The sequence below is a fragment of the Asterias rubens genome, chromosome 13 (assembly GCF_902459465.1).
Source record: "Asterias rubens chromosome 13, eAstRub1.3, whole genome shotgun sequence".
Classification (NCBI taxonomy): domain Eukaryota; kingdom Metazoa; phylum Echinodermata; class Asteroidea; order Forcipulatida; family Asteriidae; genus Asterias; species Asterias rubens.
The window spans coordinates 15,054,083-15,074,401 of record NC_047074.1 but is presented as its reverse complement, the minus strand read 5'-3'; the positions used below and the strand labels follow the sequence as shown (position 1 = coordinate 15,074,401).

The following is a 20,319-nucleotide window of genomic DNA, read 5'->3' as shown; positions in this document are numbered from 1 at the left end:
TGTGAAGGAGTACGCAGAAAAAAATATTTTCAGTGGTACCCGGACGTTGTGAAGATATATACAAAGAAGCGTATGTAAGGTTACCAGCTATATCATTAGGTACCAATTTCTGCAAAAATGGCGGATAAACTTCCGTGGGGTATGCAGAACGAGGGAATAACGCCAGGGTCAATGAAGGTATAAATAACGTATTTTTGTCTCATTTGAAAACTAATTCTTAAGATTAGTTTATTAACTTCAATATGTTTTAATTTGAAATTTATTGTCTAAAAAAATACTGTAAAACCAAACGGTGTAACATTTTTGATCGGACACAGAAATACTAAATAGCGTGTTGTTTAATTCGCCCCATTTCCACGTCGCCCCCTGCATATTTAATGCATTGGCCAATGCACTGCCACTGGACACAGTGACTGCCCGTCGTCGTCCGTCGTCGACCGTCCCCAGCACGTCAGCCCATGACGTGCGTTTTCAAGTTTTCTAGTTTACACTACAGCCCTCCCTAGCTAGTCATACTTTGCTGTTTGCATGGTTCGTTGTTGAGTGATGAATGTATCGTAGCGTCATACGTTATTGACCCTCATATGTTTTCGGTCCCCAACTTTGATTCCCGTTTACCGCGAAATTGTGCAAGCTGCACCGGTGACAGAAGCTATGCAGTTTACTCACGGTCTGTATTTTCATTAGGCTTAATCATGCTGAGAATAAAGTTTCCTGTCGTTGGTTATGCTCAAACATTTATAAAATGATTGATTTTTGGTACTAATCACTGCATTATTATGCCAACATTCAAATGAGTCAAAGAAACATCCAACCTCGAAAGTTCAAAGCAAAATTACTATCAGCTAGATTGAGTTTCATTCTACTTTAGTCACTAGATGGATCACGTGAGGTGGTTAATATTTGGGATTCTATGGTGTGTAAATGTGGGGAAAATATTAAAATATTTTAAGTGAAAATGACAACAATTTTTTGTTGTTGATTTACTGCATACTGTAATAAATTCCGATAAGCGTTATAAATATTAAGTCTACATTAAAGAGAAAATATCATAGATTGGTTTCTTATCTCCTGAAACCAAACATTACTGGTCTGAAATGGGGGAAAAAGGATTGTTATGAAGTGTGAGTGCATCAAGGGGGGGGGGGGTGGGGTGTTTTACTTTCATGCCTTATGATATCTCTGGATTTTAATATAGTAGCCATAATGCCTTAGGACAAAAATGTAATTAAATTTGTTAAGTAGTAATTGAATAATATTTTTGATTTATTTTGCACGCCATACTAGCTTCTGAATATTCAATAAAATACCAACCAATGAAAGGTGTGAAAACATGACGTTGCTCCAATGTCGTGCATGCATAAGCACTGTTAATGGCGGACTGTCTCTCGCAACGTAAAACCAAAACTTTAAAAATTTTCAACACACCATGAAGTGAAATGGTTATTGTTAAAAAATTGGATAGATGATTTGAAAAAAAAAAATATTTAGTTTTTGATTGTGAACAATTTTCCTGTTATCCTACTGAAAACACATGACACCAGGATATTGTAAGCATGTCCTGATCAAAAAAATTAAATAAACTATCGCCGATCGCATCGGGGACCGTATTATTAGTCTACGCTAGGCCCTAATTAAAAAATATTAAAAATAATATAAAAAACATGATTGACTTTTGAATCTGTTGTCTGGTCTGTCATGTCTGCCTGAATGCCATTCAACTCCCCCACAGCAAAGTCACGACATTTTTTTGTAGTGTAGAGGTTCCTCTACACTACAAAAAGTTGCCGCCCCCCCTCAAAGTCAAAATCCCCTCCCAGTCCCCTCTCCTCCCTGACAGAAAAAGTTCCAGACCATCCTAGCTAGCTAGGGCTAGGCCAGTGAGTGCAACATTGTACACGAATGTATTGTATAATTAAAATGGGAGCTATTTTTAAATGGTCTTGGAGTGTAATGGACACTACATCTCAGATTGTTATTTTTTTGTTTGATTTGCAGACCATTTCCCAGAACAAGTTGAAAGCCTTCAGCGTGGGGCAGATGAATCTTGGGAAAAAGCTTTCCAAACGAGCCGAAGAAGAACATCGAAAAAAGGTAAACAAAAGTTGAATACAAGTTACCTGATTATTGGCATTGTAAAGCATGATCGCTTCCCTTCACCCAGGTGTATAAACTAATGCAAGTTACCTGATTATTGGCATTGTAAAGCATGATCGCTTCCCTTCACCCAGGCAGTTGAATACAAGTTACCTGATTATTGGCATTGTAAAGCATGATCGCTTCCCTTCACCCAGGTGTATAAACTAATGCAATTTACCTGATTATTGGCATTGTAAAGCATGATCGCTTCCCTTCACCCAGGTGTATAAACTAATGCAATTTAATGTTTGTTCGGAATTTTCTTTTTTTATCTCCAGGCGCAAGAAAAGGAGGCTGCCAAAGTTTACGAAGAATTTGTTGCATCCTTTGAAGACACTTCCAACCTCGCCAAAACATTTGTTAGAGGGTCAACAATTAATACAGATGGTATGCCATATCAGATTTATTTTATACCCTGATAGCTGTCATCAACATTAATGTCGTAGTTTTGAGAAGACCACAACCGAAGGAACCAAAGTCATTTATTTTGCATGGCTTACTACTATGCTCAAAAGTTACACTTTACTGCAGGCGCAAAGCCAGTGCTTTTAGCATCGGGCCATTAAACTTGGCACCGTACAAATTCGGCAGTATTGTGTTTTTGAATTTTTAACTTAAACTGATAAATATATGTTTCAATTCCATTGAGTATGGAAAAAAGTTGATAAATCTTCTCTTAATGCTTGTTCCAAAAACAGCTCAGTGTGGTTAGTTGTCAGGTTGCAACGTCATTCAAATATTAGATCGTTTGCGTCTTTTTTGTCAAATTCAGAGGAGAAGTCGGAGCATAAATCTGGAAAGTTGTACAGACCATCATCTAAGGTTTCTGAAGCGATCATCGCTCGCAAACAACGAGAAAAAGAAGCTGCGGAGATCAGAGCAGAAAGAGAAAGACAAGATAGACCAGTAAGATCAAACAAATAAAGCGTTAGAAAATGAGTGATCTATATTCCACGCTATGTGTACATGATCTAGAAAGAAAAATTATTGTCAAACGTTGGAGGCACCAAACTTCAAATAATACAGAGAATTTTTAATTGTAATGGAGGTCATATGTTTTTATATATTTCTGCTGTTTAATATGGACATTCAAATTTAAAAATTACCAAATGATATTTGAAACTGTGTTGTGGCAGTCCATGGTACCAGTGTATAAGCAGGGTTAACACAGCATTTGCCAGTGCATTGATCAACTATTTGCAACCATTCAACTTGCACAGGTTAGAGTAACTGACCACAGCACTGCGTGCCTGTGTTTTGTATTACCATATCATACTCCAGGTTTGCATAGCACATCTGTCATTCAAACAACATTATTGTTTCTATTATTTCTTGCAGGAGTTTCCCAAGAAGAAAAAGGAGAAGGAGAAGTCCAAGAGTAATCTCGAACTCTTCAAGGAAGAACTCAAAGTGTAAGTAAAATATTTACTGATTTGGTGATGAATAAAGACAAATTGACTTGAGCTGGAGTTGAACCAATGACCTCAGGATTTATGTGCCTGTGCTCTACCAACTGATTAATCTATCTAGCCATATGTTGGCGGTCCCTCTTTTAGGTCAATATCTTTATTCGGGGTGGCAGTAAGAAGCCATGCAACCCGTTTAACTGCCATGTTACCAGGGATCACACCCAAGGTTACGATGCAATCTGGGAAGCGGCAGCAAGGGGATGTGACTTTTGAAAAAGTTTCCTGCATAATTTAATAATATGTTTTATTTAACCACTTCACGTCGACTGACATGTAAACTTGCCAAATTTATCTAAACTGGTGTTTAGGGCATCTAGTCGTTTTGTCCTTGGTGAAGGGCAGCTCTATAAGGAAATTGTAAATTTTCTATTGGAACATTTGGAGGGGCACCGAGGCAACGACCAGGGGCAATGGAGGTAATTGCTGTCGTTGCCTCCGTGAAGTACCAGGCATAGGTTTACATTGGCAAGTAATATTTCCATCTTTTCTCAGTCATGAAGTATCCGTCGTAGGTTTACATTGGCAAGTAATATTTTCATCTTTTCTCAGTCATGAAGTATCTGTCGTAGGTTTACATTGGCAAGTAATATTGTAATTTGTTCTCAGTATTCAGCAAGCAAGAGAAGAACGCCATCGACAGAAGAGAGACAAGTCCTCGTCATCGTACCATGATTCTGAAGACCATCATGAAATGTCACAATCCTCATCCTCAGGGGATGTCAGGGTACCAGGTAAGCACAATCCACCATTGAGTCCCTGTCCCTCCTGCTGTCACAAAACCAATGTCCCTTCTAAAGTAGATCAACATAGGTCAAGACAAGCTTGGTGTTGGAATTGTGAGAGTGAGGAAAGAGCAATGTAAATCACTCACGCGCGTTAAGGTTATTGACTTTAAAATGAACTAAAAATGTTCCAAGTTCACTCCCGAAGTATTATAACATTTGTAACACTTTGTTTCAACTCTGTCCTTATTGTAGCCGGAATGGAAGATTATTCCTATGGTTCCCATGACTACGGAGATCCAAGTACAACAAATATTTTCTTGGGGAGCATCAATCCAAAGGTACAGTATCTGAGAAGAGAGTGTTTAGTGATTTTGCTAAATTCCTACGTCCAAATAAGTTTGTTCAATTGTGCGTGCCATGACTAAGGTCAGTGCACTGGACTCAAGCTGTGGTGTTTTTGAGCAGCAGAGTGTGGGTTTGAGTTCCGGTCTTGACACTTAACCATTATTGCCATAGATCCTGTTGATATGCACGTACAAGAACCAAGTGCACCTATCAACAAGAGATGGGGGTTTTTCCTTATGGTTCTTGCATTGCCTAGCAGCAAAACACAAACTCACTGTATCCCTTTCAAGTCGTTGTATTATGTTGCCACCGTCTCATAAAATCATTCCTAACAATTTCCACCTGAACTTAACAAACGCCAATAATGCTCCAAACACTAATAAAGACCAAAATGAAATGACAATAACACCACACTGCATGATTCCAGATGGATGAGGAAATGTTATGTGAAGAGTTTGGGAAGTACGGCCCTCTAGCCAGCGTCAAGATCATGTGGCCCAGGACGGATGAAGAGAGAAGTAGGAATCGTAATTGCGGTTTCGTCGCCTTCATGACGCGAAAAGATGCAGAGAGAGCCATTAAAGCATTAAATGGTAAGTCAGGTGTTACCCCTCGTTTGAGGCCACTGTTTAATTTGGTGGTAAGCACAGAAAGTTTCTTAGCACAGATGTGCTTTACTGTTATCATCGCATTCTGATTATGAAACAAAGGAACTCTAACTGTCACTTGTAAAACTCCTTAGCTTAAAAACTTTGTCTATAGTATGTTTAGCTGTCAACCATGAGTTCTTTTCAGAATCAACACTACTAAGATAAGATTTACACACAGTGCTACCCAAACCCTACCTAAAGTCTTCCTGGTTGCAAGATGTCAATGTTGGCTGCTCCGCAATGCGTGAAGATCTTGCTATGTGATCCTATTGTTCCTTTTCAATGATTGTGCTTGCTGCCTCCTCTTCCCACACTACCAAGGTGTGGAATTCATGAACTATGAGATGAAACTAGGCTGGGGAAAGGCTGTACCCATCCCACCCAATCCAGTCTACATCCCTAAGGCGATGTTGGACCTCACCATACCACCCCCTCAATCTGGTCTACCCTTCAATGCCCAAAGCAAGGATAAGAAGACAAGGCAACCTCCGATCAACCCACTTGTCTCTGAAGAGGATCCAGAGATTCTGAAGGTATTTGCTCTTTCCTGGTTTGACTGCAAAAGCTTTTTTTCTCTTAATTTTCTTTTCTTCTCGTGCTTGCATGTGGACACTTCCAAGAATACCATACTGGCCTTCCGTGTTTATTCTATAAAAAAAATTATACCTCTAAGAACTTCTGTTAAGTGAGTACAAGCCACATGCAGGTAATGCTGAATTTATCTGAAAAAAAATTCCTTGCTAAAACATTATTTGGCTTTTTAATGGAAACCAAAATCCAAACAGATACAGAACTCCACCCTTCTTTTAAAAACTGAAATCAGTTATTATTGTCATAATGTTTTTTTAACAAAAATTATGTATTAGTAGTCCATTAAAAAATTCCCTTTGTGGTTGTATTTTTTACACTTAAATTTGAATTTTATTACATTTGTGTAAATCTTTTCAAGTACAATTTTTATACAATTAACTAAAAACATTCTTGAGGGATAACTTTTAAAAGTCAGCCGGTGGCACAGAGACATTGAACAGGGGCACCAGGACAAGCTCAGTGATGGAGGCGGTAGTGGCTATACATTGTCTGTCTTTAATGTCTGGCCGAGTGTTTGAGACACATTCACAATAAAACAAAGTGTGCCCTGTAGATAAAGACAGAAAGTATCAATTGTATCCAAAAGTGAAAGATTATAAAACAAAGTGTGTCCTGTAGATAAAGACAGAAAGTATCAATTGTCTCAAAAAATGAAAGATTATAAAACAAAGTGTGCCCTGTAGATAAAGACAGAAAGTATCAATTGTCTCAAAAAATGAAAGATTATAAAACAAAGTGTGCCCTGTAGATAAAGACAGAAAGTATCAATTGTATCCAAAAATGAAAGATTATAAAAGTTATCCCTTGATGATGTAACATGGTTTTACATCTTGTCTCTAATTGACACACACTCAGCTAAGCATTTCAAAACACTTGATACAAAACACAGCAATTTTGTTTTTTTGAAAGTTGTTTCAATTTGTTGTTGTGTGAATCAATTGACTCATCTTTTCGTCTTCTTGTTCTGGCCTGTTAAACCTATTCTTCCACCAGACCTTAAAAGATGCAGTTGTAAAAGTGGTTATCCCGACCGAAAGGTACACGCCCCCAAAAAGGCTTTTTTTTTCTCTACTCCGATTTTTTTTCACTTCACACTAGACAGAACAAAGATTGAAGTTAAACAATTTTGTGAAAGAAAGACAAAACAAAAATCACATCTACAGCCCTTGCTTTGTGGACATTGATGTAAGCTGCTGTTTGGTAACCTTTGACATACATTGATGTTAAAACTAGTTTGTATTCTAAAATAACAACTTCATCTGTGAAAGCTGAGAATCCTAAAATGCATTTTTTAAATCGGGAATTTATTTATACAAATTTTGAAAGTTCAAAAATTCTTAGCATTTTATAAACCCTTCAAACTATTGAGAAGTTAAATTGTTTTAATGGAAAGATCACATTTGAGCTTACCTTTTTTTCCCCTGTAATTCCTAAAATATTTCGTGAGTATGTTATCAGAGCTCTCAGAAACATTTTTTTCTCACACAAACCCACACATTCTTTTTGCAAATATTAAGAAAATTGATTTAAAGGCTGCCAAACAGCACCCAAAGCAATGGCTGTGAAATCCGCCAAATTTAGTCCCCTATAAAACAAAACCTACCCATCGTCACATCATGCGGCCATCTCAACAACAGGTACGTAGAGTAGCTATGTAGGTTATTAGAGCAATTCAGTATGGATTATTCTATAGATGATGAGTTTGGTCTTTCACGATGCGGCCATTTTGTCTGTCTGCCATACAAAGCCACAGGACCAGAGTGAGGCTAGAAAATAGTCTGGTTTCCAGGAGCATGTTTTATGCTTTGGATATTATTGCGAGTTGGGATTCAGACCAAAATGGTTGTGGCGTGATAAGGGTCTTTAAGAGATGGTGCATACTTTTATGACATCACATGTAATGTTTATGGCGTCGCTTGTTGTGTAAAAAAGATCCAAACAGCTATAAGGTTAGGTATAATACATCTAGGTAGAAAAAGTACACTCAATGTACTCGAACAAGGAAGAAGGGGGGGGGGGGACAAGAAAAAGAACGGAAATAGTTTTTAGTTGTGATGAGGCGAAAGATTGCACGTATTCTATGGTTCTTTATTCAATTTGGAAAATAGAATAAACAAAAAAATACATCATCAACGTTGCACTTGCACAAACAGGACAGTAGTCAACAATCTGTTTTCCTTTGTGTACATTTTGACTCGCATAATGGCGGGCAGGATGGGTGTGTGTTGATGCGTTGAGCATTGAGCATGTATGGGGGCTGTACTGTACAAAGTCAAATGAGAAACTTCCTTTCGGAATTAAATTTGCCAGATACAGTTCAATCACACTTGATATCATATAAATGGACAGAAGTAAACCAATAGCAAAATAGCGACGAGATTTCTGACAAATTTCATATCATAAATTTATATTAACTTATTTGAGTACTTCAGGTTTAACTTTATTAGGAGGGTATATAATTTCAAATGTAATGTTTAAAATGATTATTGATGGTTTATATACTAGTATTTGGCTCACTAGTTGATGAACACATTGACAAATGTTTTGGGAAAATTGCAGAGTTGAGCAAAAGGTAGTTTCAGGTTGAACCCTGAAAAAACCCTAGTAAACCTCAAGTCTGGCTTATCTTGAGTTACCACCCGTTTAATTTTGCACTTCTCCCTTGTGGACTTGGTACAATGAGATTGTTTGCTTTAGATTGTATCAGGCTTTGAATTATGAAGTCAATATACCTTGCAAGGCCTAGCAATAAGCTTGATAACAAAATGCCAATTTGTTTGATGAACTGTACGGTATAAGTATTGAGTTAGTACTGGTATGGTACATTCTCTCAGTGAAACCTAAATACATCAAATCTTGACTATATTCTGTAGATCTGTAGAGGGAAACCCCCTTTGGCGTTTGCTCAGAATGTTTATAGAATGAGGGAAGTTTGTCTTGGGTCTTGAGGTGCTAAATGAGCCTCGTCAGTTTTAAATTACTAAGAAAACTAAAATTGTGAACTTGAGATTCTGTCAAAACCTCGTCAAAACCTCAAATGAACCTCTGATCTCAAAGATTTCATTAAACTGGAGAGTTGTGTACGAACCTCTTATGTTGTACAAGGGTCTCTTATCAGTGTAAGAAGTTTTCAAAAGTTTTGCGGTGTGGATGAGTCTATAAGACTTTGAGCAAACTCCTGACTCATGTACTTAATTCAGATGCTTTCAAATCAAAACACAACACAAACATAAGCTTCTTATCAATGCCTGCATCTTCTCCCCAAATTATTATTATTTTTTTAAACCTAGTTTTTGCTGCTAAAAAAATTCTCAGTAGCTTGGAAACCATTGATGTTATGTTACGATAAATCCACACAACAGAATAACTTTGGTTTTTGTTTCTAGTAGGTTTATTTTAAATAGTGTAGGAGAGTGATGTTTAACTTTAGGTTAGGGCCAATTGGGGAAAACAATGTTTGAATTTTTCTTACAGGTCTCTGCTCTTAGCAATCCATCGAGTGATCGAGTTTGTGGTTCGTGAAGGTCCTATGTTTGAAGCTATGATCATGAATAGAGAGTTGGAGACTCCGTTGTACAGGTGAGGCTTTTTACACCTAGGTAGTATTTTGTGAATGTATTGATTGGTACATTACATTATATAAAGTAAGCTACTCGTACCGAACTCGGCTCGAGACGGTTTGACAATGGTTATGTCCAATGTTAGTTCTGTTTCCACCCGTAGTTCTTTTTGGAGCTTCTTGAAACACTGACTTGACAAAGAAAAGAAAACAACGGTGCCCATAGTTTTAAAATTTAATGTTGTCTAGAGAGAAAGTTGAGATATTTCCCAAACCTTGGATGTGAGCCACTGCCGTGGCATCCTTGGTTTCTTTACCAGAAACATATACATGTAATAATATTAACTTTGTATCTTTTTAGATTTCTGTTTGACAACAAGTCACCAGCTCATATATACTATCGTTGGAAGTTGTATTCCATACTTCAGGTATGAATAATAAGTTTATCATCTTTCAGGTCCAGACATCCCAAACTGTTTGTCTTTACTTAACAAGTAGTCGCTGAGTCTTTCTCTTGTTTCCTGCCATCAACTTGATATTTGATCTATAAATCATTGTAAATAATAGGCAACCTAAGGGCTTGGTGAACAGGTTAGTAATAGTGTAGTAAAGGTACTTTGAGACAAGTTTGTGGTTTCTTAATATTTTGTTTACTTCTGATTTAAGGATTTTTTTTTTAATTATCCTTTAGCATTCACATTTTCCTAGAAAAGTTAACCAATAGCCAATGGGCAGAGAAAGAAATATTCTACATTGTGTCTGAATCTGTAGTTCTGTATTTCTGGTGATGGACAGATGTAACCAGCTTAAGTAAAGCACTCACCAATGGGGGAAAGAAATATTCTACATTGTGTCTGAATCTGTAGTTCTGTATTTCTGGTGATGGACAGATGTAACCAGCTTAAGTAAAGCACTCACCAATGGGGGAAAGAAATATTCTACATTGTGTCTGAATCTGTAGTTCTGTATTTCTGGTGATGGACAGATATACATCTAACCAGCTGATTAATTATGTATCGTGGTGAGGGTTCTTGGTATCCTAGAGGCCTGCAAGCAATCTGTCAGGAATTTTCACATCTGGAAAACCTCATCCCTGTTTGAGAGGCCTAGTCAGTTTGAAAAAAACAAAAATCATAATTCTATTTTTGCAATTAACATGTTTATTAAAATTATGTTAACCCTAAACTCAAACGCTACACGGACCAAAGGAATCAATATTTCTATTGTAATTCAATATTTTTGTTTGCCCTGTTGTCTTTATTTACTTTTAGGGAGACTCAATCGGCAAATGGAGAACAGAAGACTTCCGGATGTTTAAGATTGGTTCAATATGGCGACCCCCACCCATTAATCCATACACACGGGGCATGCCTGAGGAACTAGCTCCTAAACCTGAGCCAATGAAGAAAGGATCACTCAGTGACAGGTAAACATCTGAGCTGGATAAACTTTCTTTGCTAAGCAAACATTGAGTTGGGCACCAGTCACAACAATGTAAACTTAGTGTGATTTCAGATGGTAACATGTTGCTGTTAAACAATACTTTTATATGCTTAGCAAGTTGGGGTGCTTGGAGATTGGGCCCATGGCCAATTGCATGAAGCTGCTTCAGTACAACAATGTATCTAAGCACAAATCAATAATGCTTACTAGAATGAGGTTAAAATTATTTTTTGTGGTTAGTTTTGCTAAGCAGAAAATTAACCAAATGTTTGCCCAAGCAAGGCTCAATTTCATAATCGCAAATTGCTTGGCACAAAATACTCTTGCTGAGTTGAGAGGGGTTACACGCCAACATACCATTAATTGTAACTTATTTAATTATTTAATTTTTTTTGGCCTAACCTAAAGTTTGTATTGCCATTAATTTTAAACCAAGCCATTTTTTTTTAAACCAAGCGCATATTTTCCCTTAAAAGCATGTTATCTTATTTTGTTTTTCTCCGGCAGCCAACGAGACAAGCTTGAGGAGATGCTGAGAGGTCTTACCATGGAGAGATCTAAGATTGCTGAATCTATGGTCTTCTGTCTGGACCATGCTGAGTCGGCTGAGGAGATCGTTGAATGCATCTCAGAATCACTGTCTATCCTGGAAACTCCAATCCATAAAAAGGTAAGAAAATAACAGGTTTGGGAAGAACATGTTGGTTTTGTGAGAGGAATCAGAATGATATTTCAAATCTAATTTAGAAGAAGTGATTTTTCCAAGTATTTGTCTTTGAGGGTTATTGGGTTGATGCTCTTAGATTATTTCAGGGCTTTGTTTCTCAAACGTGTTGTCTGTATTACCATAGTGATTTGTAATGTGCCACCACACTTCACTTTAGCAAAAGAGATTGATTTGCAGTTTAGCTCAATCTTAGATTATTTCAGGGCTTGGTTTCACAAACGTGTTGTCTGTATTACCATAGTGATTTGTAATGTGCCACCACACTTCGCTTTAGCAAAAGAGATTGATTTGCAGTTTAGCTCAATCTTAGCCCCTTGTATGAGTTCAGATTGATTTGCAGTTTAGCTCAATCTTAGCCCCTTGTATGAGTTCAGATTGATTTGCAGTTTAGCTCAATCTTAGCCCCTTGTATGAGTTCAAGAATATGGACATAAGAGATTGATTTGCAGTTTAGCTCAATCTTAGCCCCTTGTATGAGTTCAAGACTATGGACATAATGTTAGCTCTGGATTTTTGAACAGGAGCATATTGGGAGGATCGTAGTCACCTGTAGGCAACTAGACCATGGGATTAAGGAATTTTCTCTTCCAGTAAACAATTACACTTTCCCTTTAACTAATCCCTTGTTTTTCTCGTGGTCTCTTTCTTTTCCAGCTCGGTAGACTGTTCTTGATTTCCGATATCTTATTCAACACCAACACCAAAGTGGCCAACGCTTCATACTTCCGTAAGTTTATTGAGGTGAAGTTACCAGTCATCGTTGTGAATCTTAGAGAAGCTCACGTCAGGATCCAGCAACGATTGAGAGCAGAGCAGTTCAAGGTGAAGTTCAAATCCATCCATCATTTTGTTATACAGAAACACTAGCCATTCATTAACGCCTTTGTGATATAGACAAAGCTGTGTAGCCTGTGCACACATGTGCACATTTAAGTTCAAAAGGCGGTCGTCTTTTAATAAATCGCTGAAAATCCGGAGCGGATATGTCCATGCAGAAAGAATAATCCCTAGTTTACATGGTTTTGGTTTAGAAGCAGTTTTGGCATAAAAACTGACATATTTGTACTTATATTCACATTACTTCAAAGTTAAATGTTTCTCAAAATCCTTTATACAATGTACATGTACTGTCAAATAATGTTTTATTCCCATTAATCTAAAGACTGATTACCAGACTTATACCTTCCTTTACAACTAATCTAAAGACTGATTACCAGACTCCTTCCTTTACAATTAATCTAAAGACTGATTACCAGACTCCTTCCTTTACAATTAATCTAAAGACTGATTACCAGACTCCTTCCTTTACAATTAATCTAAAGACTGATTACCAGACTCCTTCCTTTACAATTAATCTAAAGACTGATTACCAGACTCCTTCCTTTACAATTAATCTAAAGACTGATTACCAGACTCCTTCCTTTACAATTAATCTAAAGACTGATTACCAGACTCCTTCCTTTACAATTAATCTAAAGACTGATTACCAGACTTATACCTTCCTTTACAATTAATCTAAAGACTGATTACCAGACTTATACCTTCCTTTACAATTAATCTAAAGACTGATTACCAGACTCCTTCCTTTACAATTAATCTAAAGACTGATTACCAGACTCCTTCCTTTACAATTAATCTAAAGACTGATTACCAGACTTATACCTTCCTTTACAATTAATCTAAAGACTGATTACCAGACTCCTTCCTTTACAATTAATCTAAAGACTGATTACCAGACTCCTTCCTTTACAATTAATCTAAAGACTGATTACCAGACTCCTTCCTTTACAATTAATCTAAAGACTGATTACCAGACTTATACCTTCCTTTACAATTAATCTAAAGACTGATTACCAGACTCCTTCCTTTACAATTAATCTAAAGACTGATTACCAGACTCCTTCCTTTACAATTAATCTAAAGACTGATTACCAGACTCCTTCCTTTACAATTAATCTAAAGACTGATTACCAGACTCCTTCCTTTACAATTAATCTAAAGACTGATTACCAGACTCCTTCCTTTACAATTAATCTAAAGACTGATTACCAGACTCCTTCCTTTACAATTAATCTAAAGACTGATTACCAGACTCCTTCCTTTACAATTAATCTAAAGACTGATTACCAGACTCCTTCCTTTACAATTAATCTAAAGACTGATTACCAGACTCCTTCCTTTACAATTAATCTAAAGACTGATTACCAGACTCCTTCCTTTACAATTGCAGCAAAAGGTAATGGCCTGTTTTCGTTCATGGGATGAGTGGGCCATCTACCAGTATGACATCTTGGTACGTCTTCAGAATGTCTTCCTGGGTCTCATGCCAATGAAAGGAGCAGAAGATGAAGAAGGAGAAGATGACGAGGTAAGATTCTTGTTACATCTACTGAGTCAAAATAACAATAATGGGCATTAGTAAAGCACCATGTTTGTCAGGAAGACACCACTGGTGCGTAGTACAAACTCTGCTATAGCCAGTACTGTAAGGTACATGAGACTGATCAAGTGTGTTTTGAAGCTGGTATATGTAGTGATATCGGAAAGGAGTTCATTCCGAAACATTAGAACAGAGTTTGAGAAGTATCAGAGTGGTGTGTACGTGGATTGTGAAAAGTTTGGTGTCAGATGAAGTTTTTATTTGATTTAATTTTCTTGGATAATTCTCTGATAATTGGATATATTGTATTCTGTATTTTGTCTTTGAATGCACTCTTGGATCAGGATATTGCAGAGCCACAAGCCCCAGAGATCTTACCACCAGTAGTCGTTGAGGAAGAGTCTTCAGATCTAGACGGAGCCCCATTGCCATATGATGATAGCATGGATGGGGAGTCACTCGCTGAGGGAAACTCAGATCTAGATGGGATGCCGTTGAAGGATGGTGGCATGGATCTAGATGGGATGCCCCTTGGGGTGGTAGAGGACTATGATGGAGCGCCAAGTAAGTAGTATTTAAAGAGAAGGTACATCACTCTTACAATTAATGGCGATGGAAACAATTTTGTTAAGAAGTTCAGCAGCTTTTGGTAGTTTAAGAAACATTTAACTTCAAACTTATTTGGTTCTCTAAACCTTGCCTTTAAGACATGTTTGCATTCTAGGTAATGCTCGGGTGTGGATTGAACTTTTACTCGGGGCGTGTCTTTAAGAACTTCTCGGGCCCTGATTTTCAGGTGTCGGCTGTAGTAACTGCTAGAGGCACTTGATTTCATTTCCAACCATTGATCACTCTTCAACTCGTTAATCTCTGTCCTCTCTGCCAGTTAAAGAGGAAGTAGATCTTGACGGTACTCCAATCTCAGAACATCTTAAAGACAAGAAACCCCCAGGATTCAAGATTGCTCCTTCCAAGTGGGAGACGGTAGACGCTTCAGTTCTTGAAGCTCAGGCCATGACCTCCTCTAAGTGGGAGTTACTTGAGAAGGATGAAGAGGGAGATGAAGATGAAGATGGAGATGATAAGGAGACGGGGTAAGTGTCTGACATTGGTTTCTCTAGATGTTTAGGATACCAGTCACAATTTGTACATGGGCATGGTAGTATGGCTGCTAACCTGATTTTGATAAGCATAATGTTATTGTGCTTAGCAACTTTATATAATTAAGCAGCTCTTTGAAATTTGGATTAGACCTTCATTGAATTGATCAAGTATTTCAGCTGATGACCCCATCATCTATCTAGTTCTCCTAGTCTGAACTAGTCTGGGTCCATTGTAGTTTCTGGGTTTATTTTTTGTCACCATGTACATGTACCATGTATCTAATGTGTTTAATTTTGACGTGTTTATGAAATCTGGTATCCATCCTTGCAATGTTGGATGTTGTATGAAATTAAATTAAATAAAATCAAAATAAAATAAACATCATAATTGTCATCTTTGGTGTGTTTGTGTCTTTGCAGAGGTCAAGATGAGGATGATGCTGAAGGAGATTGGCAAGAGGAGAGTCCAGAGCATGAAGTTACATCTCAAGACATTCCACTGAAGAGTACTGAGATGACTGAAGAGAGAAGAGCCAAGCTTCGGGAGATTGAGGTAAATTATGGCACCCTCTTTGGGCACTCTGAATGAAGCCAGTCAGAAGCCACATATGCAGAACTGTTTAAGTATTTTCCTAAATGTCAGATGCTGAGGATCTCTACGTATAGGGTGAGGTGCTGGCAGCCTCTCATCTCTACTACTTTTTTTCTGTTAATTACTTTAGTTAATTTCGAATGAGTATCTAATTTTTGCTCCTTGTTGTTTTGTTTAGTTTTAATATTTTGTTTTCTTCTATGTGGTTTTGAACTGTTCTTCTGTATTACATGTTGCTTTTTACGTAAATGTATTTTTGTTTTGTGTTCAGCGCTTTGAGGCGTAGCATAAGGCGCTTTATAAATACCGACTTACTAATATTATTATATATTTTTTTTCTTCTTAAAAGTAGTGCAATTTGCCTGAGTGGAACTTTCTTGACCTCTTCTTGCTTCACTTTCTTGACAGGTTAAGGTGATGAAGTTTCAAGATGACTTGGAGGCGGGTAGAAGGAGTCGTAAACATGGCTTAACCATTCAAGATCAGGTCAGCAAATACAGAGCCAAGCTCCTTCAGAAGGTGAGTTTATTTGTTCAGTAGCAAGGGGTCCAAACTATAGTCTTGTAATGCATGCAACTTTTCCTCGGATCAGCTGAATTCCTCTTTATATATTCTCTTATGTGCCATTCAAACTTGAATGTCACTCTACAAACCATTGGAATTTAGTTACAAGGTATAATTTAGAAATAAGATACTCCAGGAACTTGGGCAAACAAAACCACTAAAAGTATTTGAGAAGTACACACTGGATTTCTTATTTTTCTTCAGGAACAAGAGAAGGATCTTGAGAAGCAAAGAGATAAAGAGAAGGAACGCCAGCGAGAAAAGAAGCTGGACCGTGTTCGGGAATTTGAACGAGCAAGGGAGCGAGAGAGAGAGAGACTTAGCCACGTATCTGATGATTCTGCAGATGAAGCACCACCATCACGCCGAGAGCGAAAACGTCGTCGTAGTCGATCAGGAAGCCCTGTCGGCAAGCGCAGCCACTCCCCGTCCCGATCACCCGTCTCTGAAAGGCGTCAGATCCACTCAACCCCGATGGATCGCTCTCCCCTCTCCATCATTCGTGAATACTCCGACTCTCCCATCCAGAAGTCTAGATCAGGTTCCCCTAAGAGGTCCTCCCATGCCAGGTCCCGCTCCTCCCCTAAGAGGTCCCATAGATCTCGATCTAGGTCACCCCGTCGATCCCGGAGGTCAAGGTCGAGATCAGGGTCACCCCATAGGTCAAGAAGGTCACGGTCCAAATCCCCAAGTAGGCACTCAACTTCATCTCATAAGAAACGAAGAAGATGAAATTGAGACAATCCACTTTGTACAGTAACTGCCACTTTGGATTTTTTTCTTTGTGTAGAAATTCAAGAGATTTGAAAACCTTGTTTGTAAATAGCACCTCAGATCATCTTCTCGACAATACTTCATAAAAGTAAAATTTTTCATATAAATCTATTTAAATCAAAGCTGAGATTTTTTTGGGGTTTAAACTAATGTTATATGCAACTCGAGTTGAACTAACTCATGAGTTTCAATTAGAGGGAATATCAAGTGAAAGCCAGATTCCTGCTGGCTTTGTGCGTCTCTCATCCACAAATGGCTTGCAGAAAAATGCATTGTTATTGGTTGCAGATATGTTCACATAAATAAACAATTTTCACATGACATACTAATGATTGGATGTGTCTTGCTGAAGGTTTAGTACATTTCAGTGATACCTTCACCCAAAAGTATTTGAGGTAAAAACATTCACTTCTGGTCTGTCCCACCTTTAGCCTGCCAATATTTATCAGAGTACTGCAACGTAAGACGGCATGTTATATCTTGGTGCTTGTACCTTAAGTCAGGGGTTATTCTCAACCACCTATACAGCATTCTCCCTTAACTGTATAGCTCGCTGGCCAAGTGTTAGTAGAGTCACAGGACAGCCAGTCAAAAGTCTCTCCGAGTAGTCAATCAAGGTGGTCAGTTCAATGTTAAAAAGCATCCTATTTAATGTAATGTATGGACAATCTGGGGGACTGGTGGGGTGACAAGCTTATTGGTCCTACTGGATAGTCACTGATAAAGTTACTGTGATTACTATGTAATGGCTTAATGAAGTTTAGTCAAAAGATGGCATCAGATGAAATGTCATCCCAATCCACATGTGGGCTGAACCTCCTGCTAAACCAGTACGCTTTGTTGTCTGCAGGTTGAGACTTCATTGATGTCAAACCAGGGTTCTAATTCCCACTGAAATTCCCACTGAGGAAACGCCAGTCTGAGGGTAAAACCAATTATATCATATCCCTGCCCATTTATTTTTGTTGTGCTATCCCATTTAAAGTAAACATTTCCAGTAAACTGTCTGCGGCCTTCGACACACCACTACATGACAAGAATATTTTCATTATTATTAGGTCATTATTGGCCAACCTAAGAACATGTACTATTTGTATTCATATGTCAAGCATCATATAAGTAATAATAAACATTCTTTGGTAAAAAAAAACTGGATTGTCCCAGAGGATATTAATTCATTTGGTTAATTAATTGATTCTGTTTGTGTTTTACACTCCGACATTCGTAATTATTACTTTCTCGGACTGTCTGATAAGGGTTCAAAGTGATGCATGAGAAGACACTGCCACCGAAAACACTGCAGACCCCCCCCCCCCTTGTTGTGATGTATAGATAGCATTCACTCCTGTCTACATTTATTGAAATATAAATGGAATTCTCAATGGACAATACAACATTATAGAGAAGAGAATGCAAGCTGTCGCATCGGCCTGGCTTTGGTAATACATGTAGATCGAAGGCCTGGAATACGCATCTTTATCCCCATCTCGTGCCGTTTCTGCCCCATCATATGGTTGGCGTTTACTTTAATATCTCCAATGTGATTGGAAGTGCCCCTTGTTAACCAAAAGATATATTTATAACATCGACATTGCTCTCTCAAAGCTGAAATTCCATGCTTGAAATCGACTGAGGGAGACGACATAAAAATAATTATCCGTGAACGACAGAAACCATTTACGATGTTGATCAGAGACCATTGATTTATTTCTAACAAGCTCTGGCATTATGGTTTATGTCTTCCTCATTAACTTTCTCAACCACAGTGGGGTGGGGTGGGGTGGGGGGGTTTAGGAAGCTCAACAAATGCGCAGGACGTTTTCCTCTTAACAATAATCACGCAGACAAAATGAAAACATTGTATTTTAAATATAATGTATTTTTGTGTGTATGTTTCTGTTAGCTATAGCCTGTACCATTGAATTTAAGTTTGAAACTATAGCGCCGGGCAGTCACCGTCGTGTTGTTCACTTTGGCGTTTTCTTCAATCAATTGAACAAATCAAGAAGAGTGTGTTGTGAACAAACCTATAATTTTATGGCATATTAAAACATGTTAAATATGCATTAGGCTAAAGAATATTAACTTTGGTTTTAACCATAATATACACCGATGTGTGTTAGAACTGTGTGTCTCAGAAACAAATAATAGGCACATTAAGACGGATTCGACAATTTATGACCAACGTCTAAGTTTATACAAGGAACACACCCCATTCCATGGTAACGCACAATCCACAATGAGAATGGGGAAAAACTCAACTAACAAACGAAAACCCCAACCAATGTGGGACTGTGCGACTCTAGGTGGCAGTAGATTATGACATTTTCAATGTTGTTTATGTAACTCTGAGCATGCGCACACTTCCAAAAACAATATCTCCCCCGCAAAGCCTACAACTACAGCCCTCCCTCATTAGCTTCGTGCCCTTCTGCGGCCTGTCCTAACCGAACACTTATCTACACTTGTACCTCTTCAAGAAACAATTTTTTTCACAATACATGTACACAAATTAATGAGAGGTTGCCGTGGAAACCGTTGTCCTAAAATTGAATGTCACTCAGTTAGTAAAGGCCATTTTAAGAAGCGCTCGATAGTTTCAAAACGGACGAAGTTGCTGCTGGTCTGTGCGCCAGAGTGTTTGTCAGTCTCTTCAAGGCATGTTAGTAATACTTGAGGAGATATTGGATGTGTTTTCTTTGCATGTCAACAGCCGTACTTGTGTAAGGAACCGCAAAAGTATTTCTTTTGGTTGACAATCATTTATGCACGACATACGGAAAACTCTTGTAGAGTTATTGCTTTCAGCAGTGTTGAAGTTTGACTGTTTTCAAAGAATACAGATGAAATCGAAGAACTAAAATCTTCCACTTTTAGAGTAGACCTATCTGCTTCTGGAGGAGTAGAATATCTTGCTCTCTTGAATGCCACATCTGTGTGAACACTTTCCACTACCTGTCAGTAATTACTAGTCTTTTATGTAATAGTGTTTCCTTTGGTATTATATAGAGGAGTCATCAGTGATCTTTGATGGTAATGTCATTTAGATCTACATCTTCTCCAAAAGCTATTTTCTGTCCGCAATACGTCATCTGACCAGGGGAGTATTCTTCCCTTACCGTCTATACGAGGACAACAATAATTATCATCGTCTTGGGAAGAACACAGTCTGTTCTTAAGAAACATACATGCCTCGTCTCTTCCCTTGCAAGTGGGCATTTTTATCTCCACTCATTTCTCCCAAACGAGGAATGTTGT

The 20,319-nt window shown here is 38.0% G+C and overlaps 1 protein-coding gene across 1 annotated transcript; it reads left to right on the top strand.

Moving 5' to 3' along the window:
- Positions 1-111: 111 nt before the first annotated feature.
- On the top strand, positions 112-18,209 carry LOC117298324 (U2 snRNP-associated SURP motif-containing protein-like). The gene is made up of 21 exons (XM_033781508.1): positions 112-177; positions 1,999-2,094; positions 2,418-2,526; positions 2,912-3,045; positions 3,478-3,551; positions 4,215-4,339; positions 4,586-4,671; positions 5,106-5,271; positions 5,650-5,861; positions 6,913-6,956; positions 9,394-9,498; positions 9,840-9,906; positions 10,750-10,904; positions 11,429-11,591; positions 12,303-12,470; positions 13,879-14,016; positions 14,373-14,592; positions 14,915-15,122; positions 15,552-15,684; positions 16,132-16,242; positions 16,492-18,209. The coding sequence occupies exons 1-21, from the start codon at positions 118-120 to the stop codon at positions 17,017-17,019; spliced, it is 3,102 nt and encodes a 1,033-aa protein (XP_033637399.1). The 5' UTR covers positions 112-117; the 3' UTR covers positions 17,020-18,209.
- The last annotated feature ends 2,110 nt before the right edge of the window (positions 18,210-20,319 follow it).